The sequence below is a fragment of the Eleginops maclovinus genome, chromosome 22 (assembly GCF_036324505.1).
Source record: "Eleginops maclovinus isolate JMC-PN-2008 ecotype Puerto Natales chromosome 22, JC_Emac_rtc_rv5, whole genome shotgun sequence".
Lineage (NCBI taxonomy): Eukaryota > Metazoa > Chordata > Actinopteri > Perciformes > Eleginopidae > Eleginops > Eleginops maclovinus.
Genome location: NC_086370.1, coordinates 15,411,937 through 15,434,781, shown reverse-complemented (window position 1 = coordinate 15,434,781; position 22,845 = coordinate 15,411,937). Strand labels below are relative to the sequence as shown.

General features: G+C 40.3%; 1 protein-coding gene across 2 annotated transcripts in view; it reads left to right on the top strand.

Annotated features, from left to right (window-relative positions):
- zcchc24 (zinc finger, CCHC domain containing 24) overlaps window positions 1–22,845 on the top strand; it is a 30,299-nt gene continuing 7,454 nt past the window's right edge. For both annotated transcript variants that reach the window (XM_063874554.1, XM_063874555.1), the window contains exons 1-2: window positions 1–488; window positions 3,834–4,034. In XM_063874554.1, coding sequence (XP_063730624.1) covers window positions 249–488; window positions 3,834–4,034 — 441 coding nt within the window. In that variant the 5' untranslated portion in view covers window positions 1–248. The remainder of the gene's footprint in view (window positions 489–3,833; window positions 4,035–22,845) is intronic.

The window sequence follows — 22,845 nt, the reverse complement described above, 5'->3', positions numbered from 1 at the left end:
TGCAATAAAGGCAGATAGCGGACCATGGGGAGCAGGGGAAAACTTTTTGTACTGACATGTTAGCGCAATGACTTTTGAGTAACATCTAACTGGGACGAGGCTCCCGGCGTGAGGAGGACAGGGCCCTTTACGGGGAAAAAAAGGAGCACTTGCCATCTGCCGGGAAACGAAAAGCAAGACGGCAAAATAGTTGAGAGCAGTCCAAGAATCAGCGGTGGAAAATCCAGTTTAGCCATTTGAATTGAAAGATGAGCTTGTTGTCTGCCATAGACACGAGTGCCTCCGTGTACCAGCCTGCGCAACTTCTCAACTGGGTCTATCTTTCCTTACAAGACCCCCACCAGACCAGCGCTTTTGACGCATTCAGACCCGAACCCAACTCTTCCCACCCGGATCTCAGTTTCAGCAAGACTCCCGCAGCGGCGGAGCTGAGCTCGTCCCTGAACTCCAACTATCTCAACAACTTCTTTCAGCTGCAGCGCAATGAGGTGAAACATGCATGCATGCATATCTTAAATTATTAAAGTTTGAGAAAATGTTGGTTGAATTGAATAATCGCAAGCTACCGAGATGGATGATGACTGTGCAGCAAATGTTTTAACATGTACAGTATGGGCTATTCTGGTAGGATACACTAAACCGCCATGATATTACTAATATAGACAGCATTTAAATGAATATTATGTAATTAACATTCCAGGGCATCTTTGTTTACTGTTTAAATAACACAATGTATTAGATTCTTAATAAGTATTATTATTTCACAAGAAGTAACTTTGCTCAACAGCCCACTGTAATATTATTATAAATGAAGGAAATAGGAATAGCATGATTCCATAAGAGGTTGACCTTATCAGTACACAGACAGTGCCTCTATAAACTGACTTATTCATTAGTTATACCATAATTGCAGGAATATAATATGATTGTTTGGAAACAATTGAAACTTATTAAAGCTTGATTTATAAATACAAAGTTAAATAACTAAATATAACACCAATGTTTCTGAGTTTACACAATTCAATTCAATATCCCTATGATGTCATTAAATAATTCAGATGAATTATGGTTGATCCTTAAGGTAAAGCTGTTGAGCAAAACTACGTTTTAATCAGACATGTCTGTGATCACAGAGGTAAAGAGGGACAGATGGAAATAGATTCCCCTGCACGCCTCTGCCTGGAGAGAGCAGGCCACTGCAGCCTCCTGCCGAGGTCTGCTGCCTCTCTCCCTCAAATAGACCAGGTTATGCGAACAAAATCCATCCTTGTTTTCATATTGACTATTTTTGTAGCGTGTAATTTTAGGGACAAACATGCACATAATGTATGCATCGGGCTAACCTGATACCGGAGACCATACTGTGCAGGCAGGAGCCCCACCGCCACACCCACACCAACATCAGCACACACAGGAACATAAGCACATACTGTGGGCCAAATGGCAGGGTAAAGACTTTAAAGCAAGCCTCCCAGTGTGTTGGATAGACGTTAGTTGAGTTTCTTAGATCTGTGTTACTATGATGCTATGTGTTGGAAACTGCAGGAAACAGAAGAAGTGGATGGATGGTGTATTCACCTTCTAGTGTCCATTATTATGGTGGTAACCATAGAGGCCCTTTGAAGGTATTTAACATGAAACAGTCCTCTGAAAATTGGGTGTGCACATTATACATTACAAGCAATTGTGTAATGCCATTCAATCCGCATAAGTATAAGAGTTTCAAACTGAGGCAAGACATACAGTCTGGAAACGGTTTAAGGGGTGGGGGGTATTTTGCAACTTATTTTACATGCCAAGCCAAGTAAAATAAACCTCTGCAGAGATTTAATGATGAGATGACTAATTCAGAATGGTTGTTTTTGCAGTAAAGGATCACACAACAGTCCACTTAAAGTATAATAGAATAATTGGTTGTTGATCTGAAACTCACACGAATCAAGTATGTGTACCACAGTCTCAAAGTAGACATTTCTTTGTAACCTAATTCAAGGCTATGAAGACACATTCTTAAATGTGACTTATTAACTTGTATTTATTCTGGATATTGTACCTCAAATCATCATGACACCACTTTCCAGTGTATGTGTGACCCCTGCAGTGTGACAGTACCAGTACCAATGGTCTTAAAGTGATACCAATGTTACCAATAGAGTAATTCATTTGATATCTTCTATATTTTGATACCAATCATGTGAATGGAAACATCAGTTGCCCGAACAACTTCTTGGCTATGATCAAATCTGTATAAAGTGTTTTTTTTGTTAGATCTGGATAAAAAAGTGATCGAATACAGATATCGTTTGACTAAAAAGTTAAGTGATGTAGCACAAATGATAGGTAGGTAAATACACTGATACACAGCCCCAGTGAATGATAATGATACCAGTTTAGTCGTCATCGTCCAGGCCACTGCATACATTCACATCCATCGCCACACACATAAACACATATACACCCGCTACCTCCTGCTGAGTCTCTCACTCACTCACTAAGTCACTTACTCATTCACTCACTCACTACCTCAATCACACAAATACACACTGATATAGATACAAAAAATAAAATAAACAAACCCACATTAGCAGTGTGAAATCAGTTTCCTCTGGGCTGACAGTAGGAGGCCAAACTGAAGAAATGTGAGGAAGACAAAGTTACCAAAGAGTCCTGTTTTATATTTGTTAAAATTACTTTACGACCTGCACTAAGACTTACGTTTAACAAGAACACAAACATGCACATTTCCACAAGGAGAGATAACACAGTAATACACAGAGCTGAAAACACATGGCAGATGGAAAACTTGAGAAACTAAGAGCCGTTATGCATGATTTACGACAACTACATGAAATAAATGAACATGAGTTTTAAAGCTGGAGCTGGTTAACAACACAATCTCACAGCCCGCAGATAAAGATTTGGCGTTCAGCCTTGGCCAAGTTGCCAAGTCTAAGGTTTCTGCGCTGTGCAACATTGAACATCCACAGTAACATTATTTCCCAGACAGAAAACAGTGACCCAAAAAAAGACATGAGTTCATTTCATCATGCCTATGTACTTGTGGAGGGTGTTTCAGATATTTGTCATTACTGCAGTTACACTATTAAATGGCAAAGCAGATGACAATTTAAAGCTTCCTGACCTTCTAAAGATGAAAATGAAAAATCAACGTCACTTCACACTGAAGTCAATTCCTGTCTGTTGTTCCTGATAAAATTTCAACAAAGGAGGATAGGAATGAGAAGGGAAATAAGGAACTGCTGGAAATGCTTTCCTTGTTATTAATATTCAGAGGGCATCTTCTTTGAATTCACTGTGCCTTGTGGCATGCCACACTGCTCCCTGTAGCTCCGAGCAGACTACAAACACTGACCATGGCTAGTTTACCGCCAACAGAGCATGGTGACATTGCTGATGTTCCACAGGCTGGTGAGGAAACATGCCTCCCATCTTGTTTACAATGAGTCATCCTCTGTAAAGTCCTGTCTTTCTCTGTGGACATGCTCAGTACTTTTCCACCTCATGAGCACAGCTGGGCCTCTCGCCAGATGTTCTGAATTTAATGAGAGAAATGATCTTGGAGGGACCTTTTTTTTTCCTTCATTTTTTGGTGCACCAGAAAATAACAGAACACTCAACGGAAATTGGAGATTGACACTCCAACACAAAACCAGAAATGCAATATTTGATGCTGACTTTATGTTTTATGTGTAATGTTCTCCATGTATTGTGCATGTCAATAAGTATATGTTATACATTGCAAATTATAGACCAAATAATCTTGAGAATAACATTAAAACTGAACCTTTTTTGCTATTTTTCTTATTTTTTAGGCCTTAAACAACAACGTATATAAGAATGTGTCACCCTATGGCTCCCTGAACAACATCGTGGATGGACTCAACACCCTGACGGACCATTTTTCAGACCTTTCCCTTTCTTCAGAGCCAAGGAAACCAAACAAAAGACCCCCACCAAACTACTTATGCCACCTCTGCTTCAACAAAGGCCATTACATCAAAGACTGCCCTCAGGTTAGACTCAAAACACACACATTTTGCACAATCTATTCTTAACTTGACACAAATAGCTTACATTGTTTAACTGTGTGACTTTAGACTTCTTCACTGTCTTTTCAGTTGGTTTTGAAAAGCCAATGATGGCACTAAATGCGGAGCTTGCTGCAGCCAATGCCTCCCTCTCTCCCTCTCTCTCTCCCTCTTTGGCTCTGATCTGACCTACTTGTTAAACAGGCTGGCCTCTGTCTTCTGCAGTCATGTGTGTGAGTGTGTGTGTGAGTGTACGTGTGCTTATGTGAATCTTAACTGCCACACAATTACACTTCAAGTTATTACCGTGATGAAAAAAACTTGTCTGGTTAGTCAAGGGTCAAAGGTCAAACGGTCTGTCTTGACGTTGGTGCATCATGTGAGCCGAGTAAACACGTTTTTAAGAAGTATAAATACACAAACAAATACAGAGTGTCTTTTGTGACATGGTGCTGAAGATAGATTAATCTACAAATATACAGCTGCCTTCTTTTACCGAGTTTCCTACTGATTCAGTCTGTTTGGATGCAGGGTTTCTTGTGAAGCTCTGTGGTAAATTGATCTCAAGGTTTAGCATTGAAGTTGCACACCGACATAAAATAGCTTCTATCATCTTTGGAAATATGAACTAATCTTGCAAAGCATAAGGATATTTTAGGATTTTGAACAATCCCAGTCAATTAAAGGTCCACACAGAAATACCTTATGAGACGAAGGTCCTGGTTTAGAGCCTTACTAAATGCTACAGGTTGAGTAAGGTGCATAAACATCTACATGCTAAGGAGAGAAATCTTTGTCCACAGTAACTTCAGCATCAGTACAGTGATACTTTGTTGTGGAGTGTGCAGATGTTGGGGAAAGGGATGGACTATGAAATTGCTGTGGTGTCTCTGTCACTGTGATGTTATGTAGTGCCTCGTAAAAGGAAGACTCCATGGATGGGACTAAGGCCTGGAAGGGATCTGATTTCATAGTAGGAACACAATGTCGGTTTCCGTAGGAATTTTTTGTTGGACTCATGATGCCTAATAATCTTTTTTCTCTCTTGCTGTTTCTTTTTGCCTCCTGTCGATTTCTTCTCTCCCTTTCCTCGGGTGAGGTGCAACAGCCTAGCCGCAGCCCTGAGTTGATTTTGCATGGAATGGTAATGAAGAGCAGATGTGAGATTAAAATGCTTTGACTCGCTTTGTGACATATGATGACTGGTCTTGGGAGGTGTGTAAATGACCTGTGGCCTGATGAAATATCTCATGGACAGTTCCGAGCTGCGGTGTGAGGAGATTAGATCATCTGTTGACTAATCCAACAGGAATATTGGGTCGTAGTGTATCATGCAACACATACATTTGTTTTGCCTTCATGTTATTCTTTGGTCGTCAGCAGCATTGATCAAATGATACTGACGTTAAACATTGGAGCAGATGTGCATGTAATACAGTGTCTAAAGTGTGTATTACCTTTTATTAAACCACATGCTGTGTACATTTAAACTGAATTTCCTCACAGTGCTATTCTAAAAGGAAACAATGAAATGGTATTAACAAAATACCGCTTTACAGTATAGAGTCTGTGAAATCAATTATGCTATAGATGTAAAAGTCCAGGGCTGGACCTAAAAATCACTCGGCACTGTCTTCTGGTTTATATTTCAGCTGTTCGTTAAACTGCCAACAGTAACTCAAATAGCAGCAAAGTCTCCAAACAGGCCTTCACACCTACACAGTTCAACACCAACTCAGATATTTAGCTCTCTCCTGGGCTTCATACTCCCTGTAAATCTACCTATCATTTGTGCTACATCACTATTGCCAATGCCCTGTCATTCTGTGCCTATTCTTACTAAACCACCTGAAGACCCTAGTAACAGACGTGACACAGGTCTTGAAATTCAAACTTTTTTTAAATCGCAAAAGTGTTTAACCTAACTTTTATTTCCTAAATTATCATAACCGTGTTTCATAAGGTGCAGTGTTAAATGATTGTGTGCGCATGGAGCTTTTGGTGCATGCCTGTACTGGAATGCATTGAGGATGAGTGTGTCCTTACTAATACTTTGTATAGTCCAACGTTTCTTTGCCAATGAAAACAGAGGCTCCTGCTTCACAGAAGGCCACACAGTATGTCATCCTGGTCTAGCATGGACAATCTCATTCTGATGACATATACATATGTATGTGTTCCTCCTTTAATTCACCTGAAAATGATTTATTGTGTTGTTTTTGTGCTGACTTTTATTGTTGAGTTTATGAAAGAGTAAGGGTTGAGTTTATGAATGGGCTAATGTCACATTTATTTGCTTTTATTCTAATTTAGAAGGTAACACAAGTGGAATGTATTTAGCTTTTTTCTATTAATGAAAAAAAACAAAAAACAAGTAGCCTCTTTTCAGTTAAGTAATATATAGTTTATTCTTCTGTATGATGGACCTCTATTTTTGTCCAAAAACCTTTTCAGTGAAAAGCCACGCTGTTGCACTTGATTATCTTTTCTCTACAGACAGTACTCTACACCTGTTTTGCCATTTTTCCTGCTCTTGTTCAACCTCCATCCATCATAAGCCACTGCTTTTCATTTAAAGCTAAGTGTTTGGGCTGAGGGGGAAAATACCATAGTAGTATTTCATGATGTTCAAATTTGTGAAATCCCTGTTTCGTAAATCAGTTTATTTTATAATCTGAATTAAGATTGAATTAACAGAAGATGTGTTCCTGGTACTGCCTCATTTCCCCACTTCAGAATAATAGTTTTCTGGAAATGTTTGTTTTTCTTTTCTGAGAAATGTTAGATATGTTGAAACTGGTAAAATATTAGTTCTTATAAAAGATTTTGAGCCAAAAACCAATTTATCCCTGCCAAACTTTTTTTTTTTAGCTGAAGGAGAGTCAAGGATATAGACAGTGGTGGATCCATTACCTTACTCACTGTGGTTGATGGTTTCCTTTTTCCTTCCAATGTTTGGATCTGAGAGAATAAGAGTTATGCAATTAAATAGTTGAGGTTACCAAAGTGTTTATGCATTACTTTGAATTTAAGACAGTTTTTAAGTTATAACATGTTAATATTGGAAACTTGCAGTAGAGGCTTGTGGCTCTGCTGAGAGAATACTTTTTCAGTGAACTCTGGGTAGTTGAGTGAAAGCCACAGGCCTGGCAGCAGCTGCCTAGTGCTCCCTGTCATGGGGAGAGAGGTGTTATGTAAACTGGCTTTTATTCGGAAAATGAGGTCGCTCCCCTAGTTATGAGCAGAATGCCCCTCGCCGCCACGCTTTGGCCCGCTTCCAAGATGTCTTCCACTTGCACTCATGATTTGGTTCTGTTCAGCAGGCTAAGCCTCTCGACAGTTGGCCCCACCTCTTATTTGAGTGATTAAATTGATGCATTGAAGGACATCTTCTTGCTATGTCTCCCTGTAGAAAGATTAACTCATGGAAAATGTCTTTGCCGGAATGCAGGTTTGTGGGTATGTGTGGGTGCCCGCCGCCGCTGCTGCTGCTGCTGCTGCTGCTGCTGCTGCGGTGTGTGTGTATGCTGGTGTGTGTCTATGAGAGTTACTGTGCCCCTTTCATGGTTGCAATACGTTCCCCCAGTTCAGAATTATAGTTTCCTGGACATGTTTTTTTTTACATATGTTGAAACTGGTAAAATTCATGACATCCATAACTACTTCTGCTTTTACACTTTTGTTTATCTCTCTTAGAAGTATTTATCTATACTATAATATTTCAATTTGTAAAGAATAATTGTAGTAATGGTTAAGAGGCTTGGTTAATCTGTTTCATGAGGACAATACCATTTAGCACTCAATGTCATTTAACTCTCAGCAAGAAAGCTACAAAGCATATTTTCCAAATTATTAAACTTGAAAGGCAAATGAACCTATATGAGGCCGTGTCTGCACATTTTTCATTGCTTAGTTTACATACATACAGATAAAATATCTGGTGATGATATACAGATGTGTTCTTTTTTAGCCAGCTGAGATATAAAAAACATTTATCATACATCAAGCCAATGACCTGGGCCAAGAGCATTACAGCTGATACAGAGGTTTATCGCACCAGGATAATGTAATTATTGTTCATCTGGTGTTTGTTGAATGTGCGTGCACAAAGATTTTAGACTTTTTTTTCTTCTTCTGACCTCTCCTTCACATATCTCTGTAGTTATATCTAACTATTTGTTGTTTACAGTGCGTTGATATTGACCAAAATGTGTCCCATGTGATACATATGCTGATGTGATTGAATCCTTCACATGTACTCTGCTGATTGCATAAGGATGGGATCACTTTGATAAGCATTCCGTTTGCTGACATTTCCTCTCATCCCTGTCAGTCATGCCTCTTGCATCTGATCTGTATCTAGACCATATGCTAATAACTGTGATAGACCTCACACCTCATGTAGTAGTTTCAGCAGCAGTCTGTCCTTTCTGACAAATGGTCACCATAATCTCCCATAACAGTGTCAACACAGAGACCTGATGCAGGCTGTGAAGTTAGGGCCTCTTCACACCAGAGGCAAATCATGCTTTGAGTAATGTGTTACTCGACTAAATGTGTTTTTCCTTTGGTCGTGGTTATACACTTAATGACTGGTTATTACTACTTTGTCTATTACGAACTCCAGTAGTTGTGTTTTCTTGCTTTTTATTGTAAATCTTCCACAGATTGTCATGCTGAGATAATTGTGAAACCACTTTGTGTTCATTTTTCAGTTTGTTTTTGTACTAGCTGTTTGGGTTAAAATAGATGTCTCAAATACATAGCAAGTTCTGCAGAGTGCTGTATGCATAAAAAATAAGTACCGGTAGTTTAGCTCTACATTGGCGTACCCAATTTCTTGCTGTTTTTAACTTTAATATTATACTTTTCTTTTAGTTAGGTTTAAAATGAGTTTCCACTTTTTCAGCATGCTCTCCTCCTTTTTTAAATCAAATATATTCCAAGAAAGACTGTAGGGGCTGTAAAATGGAACAAACTGCACTTGTCTTGAGTCTTGACTTCAATGAAACCAAAACAATTGAAAAAGTAATCTTCAAAACAGATTCTGGTAAAGGATACCACTGACTCCATTATTTGTTTTACTTCCATTTAAAGTTTTTTGGGCATTGGGCATTTGTTGTTCATATAAAATTCCCAATGAATAATTTGCAAAAGGATGCTGGGCTACCACATTCACATCTGGAAGGAAGATTGCTCCCATGGTGTTACAGTGTTGTTGTCGTCACAGTTAATCAGAAACAGTTTAAGTGCTTTGCTTGTGGGTAACTTTGTAGTCTCTTTCACTTCACCCATGTCCATTTTTTCCCAGCTGGCCCTGGTATTTAAGCCAAAACGCCTGTCTCTCTCTGCAGACAATTTGGTTCACAACCTGTAGCTTCCTATAGATTAGAACTGTTCCTGTCAACAGAAAAAATTCCAGCATAATCCAAAGTCTAATTTATTATATCTGTGCCATTGAGACCAGATCTGCCTCAAGCCTCTCGCAAAACATTTGTCACGCCTTATATTGGAAACATGCCATTTGATTGCCTACAATAGATTGCTAGTGCTTTTAGTATGGTGCTGGTTTTTGAATAGTTCAACAGAAAATGTGGGTTTAACGGAGCTGTAGACGTGAGCTGTCCCCTTGAGGCTAATGTTACTGGGAGGGGAAAGAACATAGATTCTACATCTGTCCTTTTGTTTTTCTAATCTCTATTAAGGCAACCTCCTGCCTTTGCTGAACTATACCTTAAGGGGATTCATTTATTTACATTTTCATCTGCCTCCACCAGCTGCTTTCTGTCTCCCTATCTTTGTTTCATTCTCTCTCTTTCTCTTTGTCTCACTCTTTATGCATCCTGCAGTGTGTTAACCCTGTCAATAAACAGTCTTTCAACACCACAGTCACACTTCAACATTTGTCAGGAGAGAGTGTTTCACATTTTACCCCAATGATCTCTGCACCCTGGGGCCCATCTCGGACATGGCTGCAGTTTTTTGCTTTGGCATGCAGAGCTTTTGGATGTGTCACTGTCATGGCATGGAACGCTGTCACAGAGACACAGAGAGGGTATAGTTCGAAAGCCGAGGAAGGGCATCAGAGCTGAGAGCCAGCGAGCCAGAGAAAGGGGAGAGGGCACTTCCCCTGAAAGGAAATCAAAGTTAGGAGAATGAGAAAAGTGCCGTTTCCTGCCAGCTGGTTTGTGTTCTATACAGAAATCCTGTTCTTCCTCTCAGTTTTTTTGCTGAGACAACAATTACACCACTTCCTGTTTTGGTTACCATGACACCTAATAACCCATCGCTCAGAGGTGTTACTTTTTCCTAATTCAAGTAAACTAACAAGCTGAAATGGGATAAATGTTTACACCGCAAAATGGAGATCCAAACTCATCGAGAGAGGGCTTTATCAAGAAACAATATACCGACTTAGAGTCAGCTTATCCTCAAGAAATAAAAATGTAACTTCTTTGAAGGTAAGGCTCAGCTGACACTAAGTTCATTAGCTGTCTTGTCTAAAATGTATTCTACTCCTCCTATCATCCTATCATTAATTCCCTCTCAGACTCAGAGTTTGTTGTCCAAATATGAAATAATTTTCTTAATTATATGACTTTGTTGTATGACTCTTTTTCCTCACACCGCTGAGTTAAAAATGCAAGCTGGAGTGAATAAAAGGAAATAAACAATAATTAGTTTGGGGCAGCTTGTCTCTGCAGCATGAGAGAAACCAGGTCACCTCTCCCTTCAGAATGTAGCCTCTTATGTGCTCCTTCTTTTAATGTCTTTAAGGACACAACTACAGTGTTGTTGGGGTCAGCAGCCGTACACTGGAGCCTCATGAACTACAACAGGATAGTTCACTTTTCACAGCGGGAGGAGGGAGGGATCAGAGGTCAGATTTTTACTACAGCATGATGTCCTGTAAGCACACCAGGGCCAGAGGGTTTGTTAGCTCACACTACATGCTATCTTGATCTCTCATGTATTGTCTACACCCTATATGTGTCCATTATTTATAGTGCACAGTATATAGTTTATCACTATATTTTTGAGCATGTTGGTTTAGAAATGTTGCTGTTTACAAAATAGTTTGCTTTACTGAAATGCAATTATTTATTAAATAATTGATCGCCAGAAAATCTATTTGCCTTTTAAAAATGTGCCCTAACCCTGGACTTACGAATGGTGCCTTATGTTTATTTGGAGTTTGAGCAAAATAAGACATTTTTAGATGTAATTTTGTAATTAGATTGTGATTTTCCAATATTTTATGCACCAAACATATATTGGAATAATTGAGAAAAGGATTTGCATATTAATTGATAATGTTGACAGTGGTTCTTTTTTTAACAAGATAAGTCTGGTTGTATCTTTGTTCTCATTCTCTTCTGAAACAAACACACTAAAGGATTGATAGCCAAGCCTTATTTACAGCTGACAAACACAGCTCAAAAGGAATTCAAACTACCTAATTAAGATACTCTATAGACTTACAGACACTTAACATGAAGTGTTTACATTATTCTCTACTCCCAACGGTTCTCATAAGTTCTCTCTCTACTTTCACTTTAATTAGCGAGCGGGGAAAGGTGTAGAGCGTAAAGGACTTGAGATTGAGCTGCAGTTCCACACGCCAAAACACCAGCATCAGACGGGAAAATTAACATTGGTCTTATATCAAGCGGCTGATTGGTATGCGGTCAAACTTAATCCTTGTAGCAACGCCGATCCCTGTCACATGTGAACGAGAAGAAATTCTTAAGTGATATGAGACTGACAGAGAGGATGGACAACCGGACGGACAGACAGAGACACTGTGAAGCTGCGAGTGCTGGCACACAGGACTGGATTTGGTGTCAAGAGATCAGGGGCCGACACTACTGGCTTTGTGTCGGGCTTGAATGGGCACCTTAGGGAGAGACTGTGGTTCTAAATGGGCACCATTGGGGAAAGCCCAAGTGGTGGGAATGGAGGCTGGTAATTAAGGCAGTCATTGTATGTCTGTAGGATCTGCTAGACAGAGAGGTCAGAAAGGCAGGCCTGTATTGTTCCCCCAGCAGGGCATTCACTGCATTACAGTGGTGCGTAAGACTCAAGTTTGTTTGGTTAGAGCCTTGGATCTTACAGAGAAAAAAACGAATTGCAAAAACAAACTATGCAGGCGGTCCTATAGAGTCTGCTTGTATGTATGTCAACATACAGACTATAGGGGCCTCTCCTGTGGTTGATTTTGTAACTTTCTCTCCCTCTCTTTACGCTAACTTATCTTGAAGGCTCTCTCTGGCAGGCTACGCTGGAGCTCCAGCCCTCACAGGAATCAGGAATGTGTTAACTATAGATTAAAACACAGTTGTGGTCGATATGTGAAGTCACTGGGGTGTGTGTACCTAGCAGAAGTGATCCCAAGTCAACAGTAGATTGTAGCCTTAGTGAGGCCATTTCTGGAGTACCATTTCAGGAGGCATAAAGATCATTGTGTCTTGACTATTTATGCTATTAGATCGTCCTCTAAAAAATAAAGTTCCAATACAGCAAAACGACATTTGCAATTAAGTTTCAAAGATACCATGATTTGGTTAAATAAAAAAAAAGCAAAAAAAGAAATTGTTCTTATTTAGTTACTCATGGAAGTGTAGGTACTTATATCACACAAGTTAAGTGAAGAAGGTTATAATAAGTACATTTTCGTCTCACACAGGACGTAACAGCTGTCTCCTGGGTGTAAGTCCTTTTACCCATCCATCTACCCCAAACTTACCCCATTATGACTAATGTAAACTTAGGTTGAAAATACATTTGTGATGCACCAAAAACAAAAGTCATCTGCAAGAAAATGAATTTCTATTGCAGTTGCGTTGTAAGTGAAAGTCATGTTTAGAAAACCAGGTTGAGTGGATTTACTTTTTTTTTACTGCATTTTTGTACCTACAGTTTAATTGTAGGTCTCATGCTGTGCTTCTTTAACTTTCAAGTGAAATTAGATTTTGGTGACCGCCCCTCTACTTACTGTAAGAAGCACTGACCTGCATTACACTCGCATACGTTTCCTCTGTCTGTATTCACTGCCCTGTAGTGTGTCGGGAAGTCTCTGGCAGGGACGAGGGTAGGGGGGAGGTGCACCATGGGAATGTTTTTACAGAGTGACCCCTGATCTTCCTTCCAGTTGCAGCAAAGACTCTGAAGGCCCTGCGCCTGTATCTGCTCCAACACTCACTCAGTCAGGTCACCAACGAGAGGAACAGAGACTGCGCTGTAAACAGATAAGGCTTATCAGGGATGCTGGAGACATCTTGTATCGGACTACTTTCCTCTTTCATAGTGTCACAGCAGACAGAGAGCCATCCTCGCTCTGAAAAAAGATGCCGCCAAAACCTGTCAACGCAATTTATTTTTGAGGATTTATACAAAGAAAGAGCCTTTATAGCGAGAGCACTGAGAAACCATATAGGGCCATAGGTCCAATATAGCATTGACACCAAGTACACTGAGATTAGCAACACACGTGTTTAGTATATCTGGCAGAGGGACTTACAGAAATATACACACTCCCAAACACATCCACACAACTACAGGCATTACAGGCAACATGGATTGCAGTATGAACTTCCTGTTGTGTGCACCTCTGTATGCCCCAGACCGACACCCAACCTGCTCTTGTCATTCAATGGCCTGGTAACCCAACGCTGCTGTGCAGCTGCACAGCTCGTCCAGCTTAGTGGGTCCAAGGCTAGGAGAGGGCAGGGAGGAAATTCACACCCACGCCCCCACTTAGCATTAGCCCTTAGCACCCTGTAAATTTTGTAAGTGAAGGCGGATGGTTAACTTTTCTGTAAAAGAGGCAACTTCCAAGCTGGTGGTAAATTGAACTGAGGTTCTGGGTTCAACAGGGGCAGATTCCACGCCCCAGTTGGCCTGCACGTGTGTTTTCTATGAATGAAGCAGAGAGAGAGAGAGAAAGGACTTGGTCTAAAACATCAACTTTAAAACAAAAGATTGTTTTTGTTGGTATGAAGTAAAACCCCCACATAATTGACTCTCAGGGGTATCCATCAGTCATCCAAGAACATGACACTGAGACCCGTGGCCGATTAGGAAAGCTGGGTTGTGGAAATCTAGGAATCTGGGAATAGGGTTTTGGCAAAGAACATGCTGGCATGGTGATACGCCTCTGCAGCTGTCTTGGACACGAATGACGTGGGTCTGTTACTGAGGAGAAAAACTTTATCATACACACACAAGCACACACATATGCGCACACATGGCAGGTCTATATTGCCTGCATGATTTGTTTAGATTCCACTACCAAATTATTGGGGAGTAAGATGAGAATTTATATAAATAAAAAATCACACTAATAAACTTTTAGTCTGAACTTAACTGAACTGTACGCTGGTCTGGAGCGAGAGAGTATTAATTGTCAGAACATTGAGTCATCATTATAACAACACATAATACAAGACCTCCACCCGCAGTTTATCAAAACAACCAGAAATTGCAGGTCACCAAATTAAATTTGTAAGCAATAACCTCATTAAAGATGACTTAGCCGGGATTTGTTTTAATCTAAATCAACAGATCTCCATATTGTGTCAACATTGCCAAAGAGAAATCACAATATAATAATTAAAACTTGCATTGTTTGACAGAGGTAGATAATGTTTTATGATCTTTCCACTAAACATGTAGAGAAAATCAATTGTCTAAAGTAAAATAAAACATGGATGTAAGAGCAAAGATACGAAATCTGATATTCTTTGATTACTCTAGAAGTGCTGCAATCCTGTCTGAATTTCTTTAATCCTCTATTATAAATGGGACACATACTCACGTAATGGAAACCATAACACTTGTATTATCCAGAATACTTCTTGTTCTTGTAAAAATGTTTCAACAATTTCTCAGTGGGTAATTGATGACATTTAAAAGCACCAAATAGCTTTTTTGATATTTTCTGGCACAACCTCTTCACTTATCTACATGACTGACAGCTGTGGGATGTTTTATCTTTGGTACAGCTGTCTTGACTTACCTTTTCCCAGTGTGATATCTCAGCATGCCAAAGAACAGACTAAACATAAGTGATAGTACGGTTACGGGACTTCAATAGGATAGAATTATGTTCAACCTAGACACTTGTTCCGTTTTAAGATTATTTCAGAAACATGTTGTGTGTGCACTGTGGCACGGTCTCTTTCAGTAAACACAGATTACAGTACAGTGCACTTACTCCGCCAAGCAGAGGCCATTTCCTAGAATGAACTATTTTGGCGTCTCCTTGGAGCTGGAAATGGACTTGTGGTTATTCTTTAAAACTGTTGGAGTGTTTGTCCTCTTGACATCCTCTATGTATCACAGTCAGATAACAAAGCCTCTGTGCTTGTGTTCTCGATGGTAAAACACACAAGGGAAAAACTTTGAACCTCAACGTTCTAATTAACTAACACTATTTAGCTTCAAGTCATTTTAAATGCACTGGTGAGATGTTTCAGGTCCATGTGGGTTTTTAATCCTTTCAAGGAAGCCTGTGAAGTTTTCACAGAGCAGTGGATTGATTATACTAAGATTGTTATGGTTCCCTACCAAACAACACTTAACTTTTCTCAGTCCACTACTATTTTCTGCTGCTTCCCTTACATTTCACACCTGAGAGAGAAGAAATGCACCCAAAATACGGCATTTAGACTTGGAAGAAACTTGGATGTGCTATTGTGAGGAAACTGCTTTTTATAGTGTAATTAAATGTCAAGTGCGTATGAATACCTAAAATAAAAAGCTTCTAGAATATGAAACCTTTTTCAAGAATAGCACCCTGACCCACATGGGTGCAGTGCAGGCAGATTCAAATGAGTGCTAGTTGACTAGTGATGGAAAGTCATATCTAATGAGCTCACGTACCATTTGCTGTCTAATATTAGAAATACATTATGTATGAGTGAGTGTATTTTGATAATGCATAAAACATTTGGACATGTATATATATTGACAGTTTACATGCCAATATTTTTGAAGTGTTAGATTTATATGTGCATGTACATATTTAGCACCCAGCCAGAGGAAAGTGGTACAAATAGCTTCTTGAAAGTAGCACTGTTATGCCAGCTCTATGCTTGTCACTACACTTGCAATGAAGGAAGTGACTGAGTAAGCAGTAAATTCAAACAACTTTAACTAATTCAGTAATTGAAGTAGGATCTTTTTTCCTTGCAGTAATTTAGCCCAGTAATATAGAAATCAATGGACGTTGATGACAGATAATTATAGGCACATTATATTTTACAGTTAAAAAAAAGCAGTACCATTATTTTTTCCTATAAACAGTATGGTTTTAATTATTATTTATATGTGTTGTTTGACGATTTGTTTGTTCTGTGAAATCTGATTGTAGTTAGATTTTTTGCTTTTTTTTGTGTGTAGTATTAAGTTTTGAGTAGATAAATGCAAGAATGTGTGTTTTGTGGTGAACTTGTTAGCATAGTGCATCATTGATTGTGTAATGCTGAGGTTTATATTTAAAGACAACTATACAACATGAGAATTGAAGCAATACAAGTCGGTTTCGAGTGATCTGCACCATAACTTAAGTCATTGAAGTATTTCATTAACTATGTAGTCCCATAACCACACTTGCACATCATGTTAAATAAAGGTAGGATATTCGTCACCAGATTATCTACTCAGGAAAACGAAAAGAAAACCTCCCTGATCATAAAGGCCAATAACTGCTTTAACAGGTGGCAGACACAACGCTTGTGATGTGTGTTTACAAGTATTATAGTTCACTTAAGTGTAAGGTTTGGGGTTTAAAAGCTCCATGAACCTTATTTTAGGAGGTTTCAGCTGGACTGAAAAGATAAAACCACATTACTAATACATATGTATGGGTACTGAAACACTTTCCAAAGTTTGGAAATATTTCCTTGTCGTGTCTCAGAGAAAGATCAGGCCTGATTGATGCTTTGATCTTTTTTGATGTTTCACAGAGGAGAACCAGTTCTCTGGTTTTAACCACAGCCAGGTTCCTGCCTGTTTCCCTTGTAGCAATCATCAGGCAGACCGCTAATGCTAGCACACTAACCGAAACCACATTAAAGCAATTGGAAGTCTTATCAGAAATTCTATGGTTAATGAGCAAACCAAACAAAAACTCCAAAAAGCCTCAAAGCTAACATTGTGGACTGAACCCCTTCCGCTTTATCTGTAAATCTATCTGTTTCTGAACTGTGGCTAAAACAAATACAGATCCTGAGATGAAGACCAAAGCGCAGACACAGACATGTGCACGGACACGCTCTGCAATACAAACGCTGTACACCCAGGTTTGGTGCTGGTTTGGTGTTCTTGTGTTGCTCTCTGAGCGATGTCCTGGGGGATGCAGAGAGGCAGAGCGGGGCCTGAGCTCCTCCGCTGCTCTTTTGTTTACACTGATGGTTTCCAGATGCTAGCTAGTGATCGGAGCGCTACGGAACGCTGGGGAGCAGCCCAGCAATTTGGGGCTAGTGCCAACAAGCCAGGATTAAGGCAGCCCTATCTGGGATACTTGAGAAACATGGCTATGCTTTATAATAACTCTGCAATTGTTTCCAAAGGCTGAGAGAGTGATTATAGTGGTGAACTTAAATACAAAGTCTCACAAACATTGTCCTCATTTATTAGGCCGAAACATGCAATGCACAAGGACAGCAGTCCTGTTTAGGGGAATTTCTCTTACAGACTGAGGTGCATTGTGCTCAAGTGAGGGCAAATCTATCACTTAAACGGCACACCTGTTCTTCTCGTCACTTTCAGCCTCAGCCCCTTTTCTTTAAAGGCAATAGAAAGAGACAGCTGCACCAGCAAAGGAGCTGGAGGGGAGAGAGAGGTGAGAAAGATGGTAGCAAAAAAGAGAGTCACAAAGAAAACAGTGGCTGTATTTAGAGCTTGTAGTGCATGGTTGGATTGATAAATAGTCCCCATAATGCACCTGGCTGAGGTTCTGGCATTGGGTTGGGGCTGTTTAGTCCAGCAGCGGAAACAGCCGATAAAATAATGCTTGTTCTGTTTGCAGCGAGACACAGCTGAGGTGGGGACAGTCTCATTCTTGTGAGAGAAGCAGTGGCCATCTGCACGCCCTCACTTGGCCCTCAGTCCTGACTGACAGGCTGATGACTGCATCCTCAGATCTTTAGTTGCTGTGATGTCAGATAATACGGGTAGGGACGGTAAAGGATCTGATGTCTTACTGGGAAACCTTTAAGATTGAAAAAATAATGTCACAAAGAGTTTTTGTTTTCTATTTCGATATGGGACATGTGGATAGGAATACCACCTCAGATCATGTAATGTGTGAAACTACTTTTCTACTTATTTATAATGTTCCACGTCTGATTTCCAAGATGCTGTCAACCCAAACTGAACTCTGCATTGAGAATCATAATAGTGTTATTTGCCTCCAATGACCCAACATTCGGTGCTCCTTGTGGTGTGGTCTGACCAACAGCCTTAAGGCTATTCCTTTTTTACAGTGTGTTTCTCTCTGATGAATGGGAGGCTTATGCTGTGACTCATTGACCTGTCTGGCTTTAAGTGATCATGCAAGTCTACAGTGCTGTGATGGGAACATCAAATCATGCAGAAAAATCTAGCTTTGTCATAAATAACATCAAGTCTATGCACTGGAGGGAAGAGCCTTCTCTGCCTTGGACAGAGGCGTTCCTTTGTTTGAGGTTTATGTTCATGTAAATGAGCTAATAAAGGATGCATTTCTTCCTTTGTTGCACTGATTGCTTTTGTTTTTCCCTACTTTTAGAATCCAACCAACCTTTAATTTCTCTTTCACATGTTTAGGTTTATTTGAAAAATCCAAGTATCTGTGCTATTCATATAAAGCTGAGCTGCATTTGACCTGCTCTCCAAATCCAGACCACAAAAGTGGTCGCATACAATTACTACCAACTCTTAACCAAAACCTCAAAGTTGTTTGACCGACAAAATCCCTTGTTTTCTCATAGAGGCAGACAAACCGCTGAATGGCATGCAGGATTTGCATAAAAAACCCAAATTGTAGTGTTAGCGCTGTCTCCTCGTATTCGTTGTCTATAGACTGACTGTGGAGTATCTGGAGCCCAAATCAACTGTATGTACATGCCTGCTCTAATATGTCAAGCAAGTATGAAATCCTATATCAACAACCTTGAAAGTAGTGGTCTTTTAGAACAATTCCTCTTAGGTTTGGCTTGAAGGGATGTCTAATATTAAACCAAGGCTAATTCGCCCTGTTGCTGGAGACAGAGGATTAAGGGTTCAGGTTTGTGTCTGGTGTCCGTCCACTGCTCATTACTCTTAGCCAGGAATGTAAGATCAACACAAATGCAAGATCACCTTTAGGCCTCAGACAGTGGTCTGGACTACACATCTTTCCAGTGGTCAGCAATAAAAAAACTAAATCTTTTTATGATTTACACTGGAGCAGAATCTCAAAATAGTTTTGTGGCAAGCTGTTATTTCAAAAAGTGCGAGTCAGATGCCTCAGCTGCATACTTTGTTATCAATTTCCCTATATTACGTGAATTACCCTGACATTTGAAGCACTCACATGTGGGTGTTGTCTAGATCGAGATCTCTACTTAAGGCACCTCTTCCAATTCAGTAATCTAAATGTAATAGTGTGCATACTTCAAATTCCCAATATCTTTCTGTTTACATAACATAAGTGTCTTCACAAATCTCATCACAAGATATTCGTCTGCACATTCCTCCACATGATAATGAGTCAAATCCACTGTAGTTGTGGCCAGGGCTACAGTGGTTAGTTGACACTTTTTTTTAATCCCCCCCACCTCTCTTTCTCTCGCTGTCTCTGAAATGTATGGCTTAATTGAAAGCAGAGCAGCGATTTCACGACGGCCCTCAGTGTTTTTTTGTGTGCTGCCCCTATGGAGGCCATCTGCTTTGGATTTAGATTTCCTCCTCCATGTCTCTATTTCTCTCAGTTTCTCCTTCCCCGTTCTCCACCCTCTTGAGAGGGGCTGATTGGAGGGTCTCTCACAGTTGGCTCGAGATACTGTGGGGCTTGTGGTATTTGTCCATTTTTTTCCTTTTCCCCTTTTGTTTGAGTGTGTGTTGCAGTCTGATTTTAGAGAAGCTGGTTTTAAGACCCCCTTCACAACACAATCCTGGAGGACAGGGAGGCTGTTTCCCATCCAACTCAGATGTACATATTTTCTAAATCTTTATGAGTTTTCTCGTTTTTCGGTTCATCTTGTTCTCTGGTGTTTCATATTTGCCTCCCTTTTTGTTTTATTGTCTCTTGTTATTCTATTTATTGCATTCTGTGAGCTCTTCATTCTTGTGATATAAGCCAAAGAATGATCCGTGTCCGTGCAGCAAGGCTAAACTGAGTGGGAGTAGTGCAGGAAACAGTGCGGCGAGACTTTCCAGTTGTGTCCCAAGAGTGTAAGAAATCTCGTGGATGTAGAATTTTTTGAGAGTGCGTGTGTGTGTGTGTGGATTTGAGTATGGGTGTTAGAGGGGAAAAGGGGAGAAAGAAGCATTGTGTGTGGCCATGGTTTGCGTAGAGATTGCATCAGTGAATGTCTGTGTCACATGTGTGTATATGCTTCATTTAACAGTTCACTGACCTGTAGTTTTTGTGCCTGTGTGCGTGACATGATGAGTCCCTGCTGTGATCTTGACCAAAAGAGGATGTGGTCAACTAGTTGCGGTTATGGAGCTGCACTGTCTTCTCTGTGGACACTTGTCCTGCACACACACATTGACACTTATCTCAACATGCTGGGCTCTAGCCTAGGGGACATAAACAAACATTGACTCAATGGAAGCCGGCACTGTCAAAGTGATATGTCAAACATTGCTCACCATCTCCTGGCACGGACGCCATTGACCTATTTGCTGTTTCTATGCTTTGCTTCCACTTAACAAACACCAAAAATGCTCTAAATGGCTACGTTATGTCCATTAAGCGCTTACCCTGGCACCAGCTTGAATGGCTTTATTTGTTGAGCCCAAAGGGAAATAAAAACACATCCTCCCATGCAGGCTGATCTCCAGAGTGTTTGGTGTCGTGATGACGCAGTTCCATTAACTTAGTCATTGTACTGTGTGTATTGTGAATGGTTTGTACATGTTGCATTACAAGGTAGCAAAGCGTGGTTATTTTCCTGGAAATCAAGCCTAACTAAAACATTTGCTCAGTCATTCTAGTGCATACTGCCGAGGGTTTTAGTTTGTTATCTCCAGCACCAGTGTAAACGGAAAGACCGATAATGTTTCTATGTATGTGATTAAAAAAAAAACCTAATCTTCCATCCTTAGCTGCTGCCCTAAATTCAGCGTTGAGTTTCTCACCATGCCTCAGCTGGCAGTGGTGCCACAACAGTCCAGATGTTATTGTGACATTCCCACGTGTTTGGGTGTCCATTGGAATGTGGAAAGCCAACTGCGTAAAGTTTATGACTTCAGAACAGAAACTTGCTTGTCATCTCAGACCTCCATGTGAGGCAATGTGTTGCAATTGTTTGAAAACAACTGACCACAATGTCAATAGGATACTTCGAACTCCAAAGGACCCAACAATTCATTTAAAGTTGGCCAAACCAGATTTGACGATTGACTTGTCCACAATCCATTGGGCTATATTTCCATAATTTTATTTTTTTATTTTTTTAAAACTCTATTATTATCTCTTTTGGGGACAACTGACCAGACCAATTGTTAACATTGCTCTTCTCTATGGACTCCATGGATGATCCATTTGCTGGCTGCACATCGGCAGCATCTTCAGATTGATTGCCATCAGGGTAGTTTCTAATCTGAAAGCAGTCAGATGCAGACGGAGTATGATGCCCAGCCAAAGGCCGAGGCCAGACCGTGAAAAAGCAGCATGGAGCCTTAGAGGAATGGTCATGAGGAGGATGAGTGCTTTTTCTGTCCTGCTGAGTCCTGGCTGCAGTATCAGGGAAATATTTTTTTGCTTTCGAACTAACAGCTGTAACAGTCCACATTTCCAAAATGATAAAACGAGGGTTAAGGTTAGACCTTCTCTGTCGTTCAGAAGGTATTCTAATCATAGTTTATTTTAACCGATAAGTGGTCTGATGTATTTTATTGGATATTATAGTGGTCAGTGTTACTGCTGCAGAAACCCAGAAAGTGCTGTATTTTGGCTTGGGGTTTTAAGAGTGGCAGGATTTATATAGTTGGAGTAGATATTTTGGTAGAGAGTATTAAAAACAAAATGTTTCCAAGGTACTCTCTTTGAGATTGCTGGTTGATTGCATCGAGTCAACCTTGTCAGTGTGTATAGGCTGGTGTGCTGCAGGCCAGCAGAAGTCAGATTTTCCAGCCAGCGTGCTGTCACAGTGGGAGATGCGAAACTGACAGTGGGGTTGAGGTCATGCTGTTAAAGGGCCAGATCGAAGCAAAGCCGCTCATACTTAGCGTTGGCTTGCTGGTGCTGTTGCTGATGCAAACTGCTGACGTCTATAAGGACAGTGCCAGATGCTTCTGATTAAAGTTCCTATTACTCACACATGGGCTGGGACAAAATAAGGGAAGACCAGGAATACAGATTGGACCCCTCCTCTCACTGTCACCTCCCCCTACATCCACCCCTAAAGCATAACGTGATTATGGAAAAAATCTGGAGGCCTGCAGTAAAATCTGGAGCTGAGTGGACAGGTCGGTTTTCTTTGAAAGCAGATAATTCCCTAACTTTCTCGAAACCTGCCAACAGTTTCATGCTGTGTATTAAGATACCTTTTTCCTGTCATATCGGATTTCCATCTGTGCATGAAAGAATTTTAGGATAAAA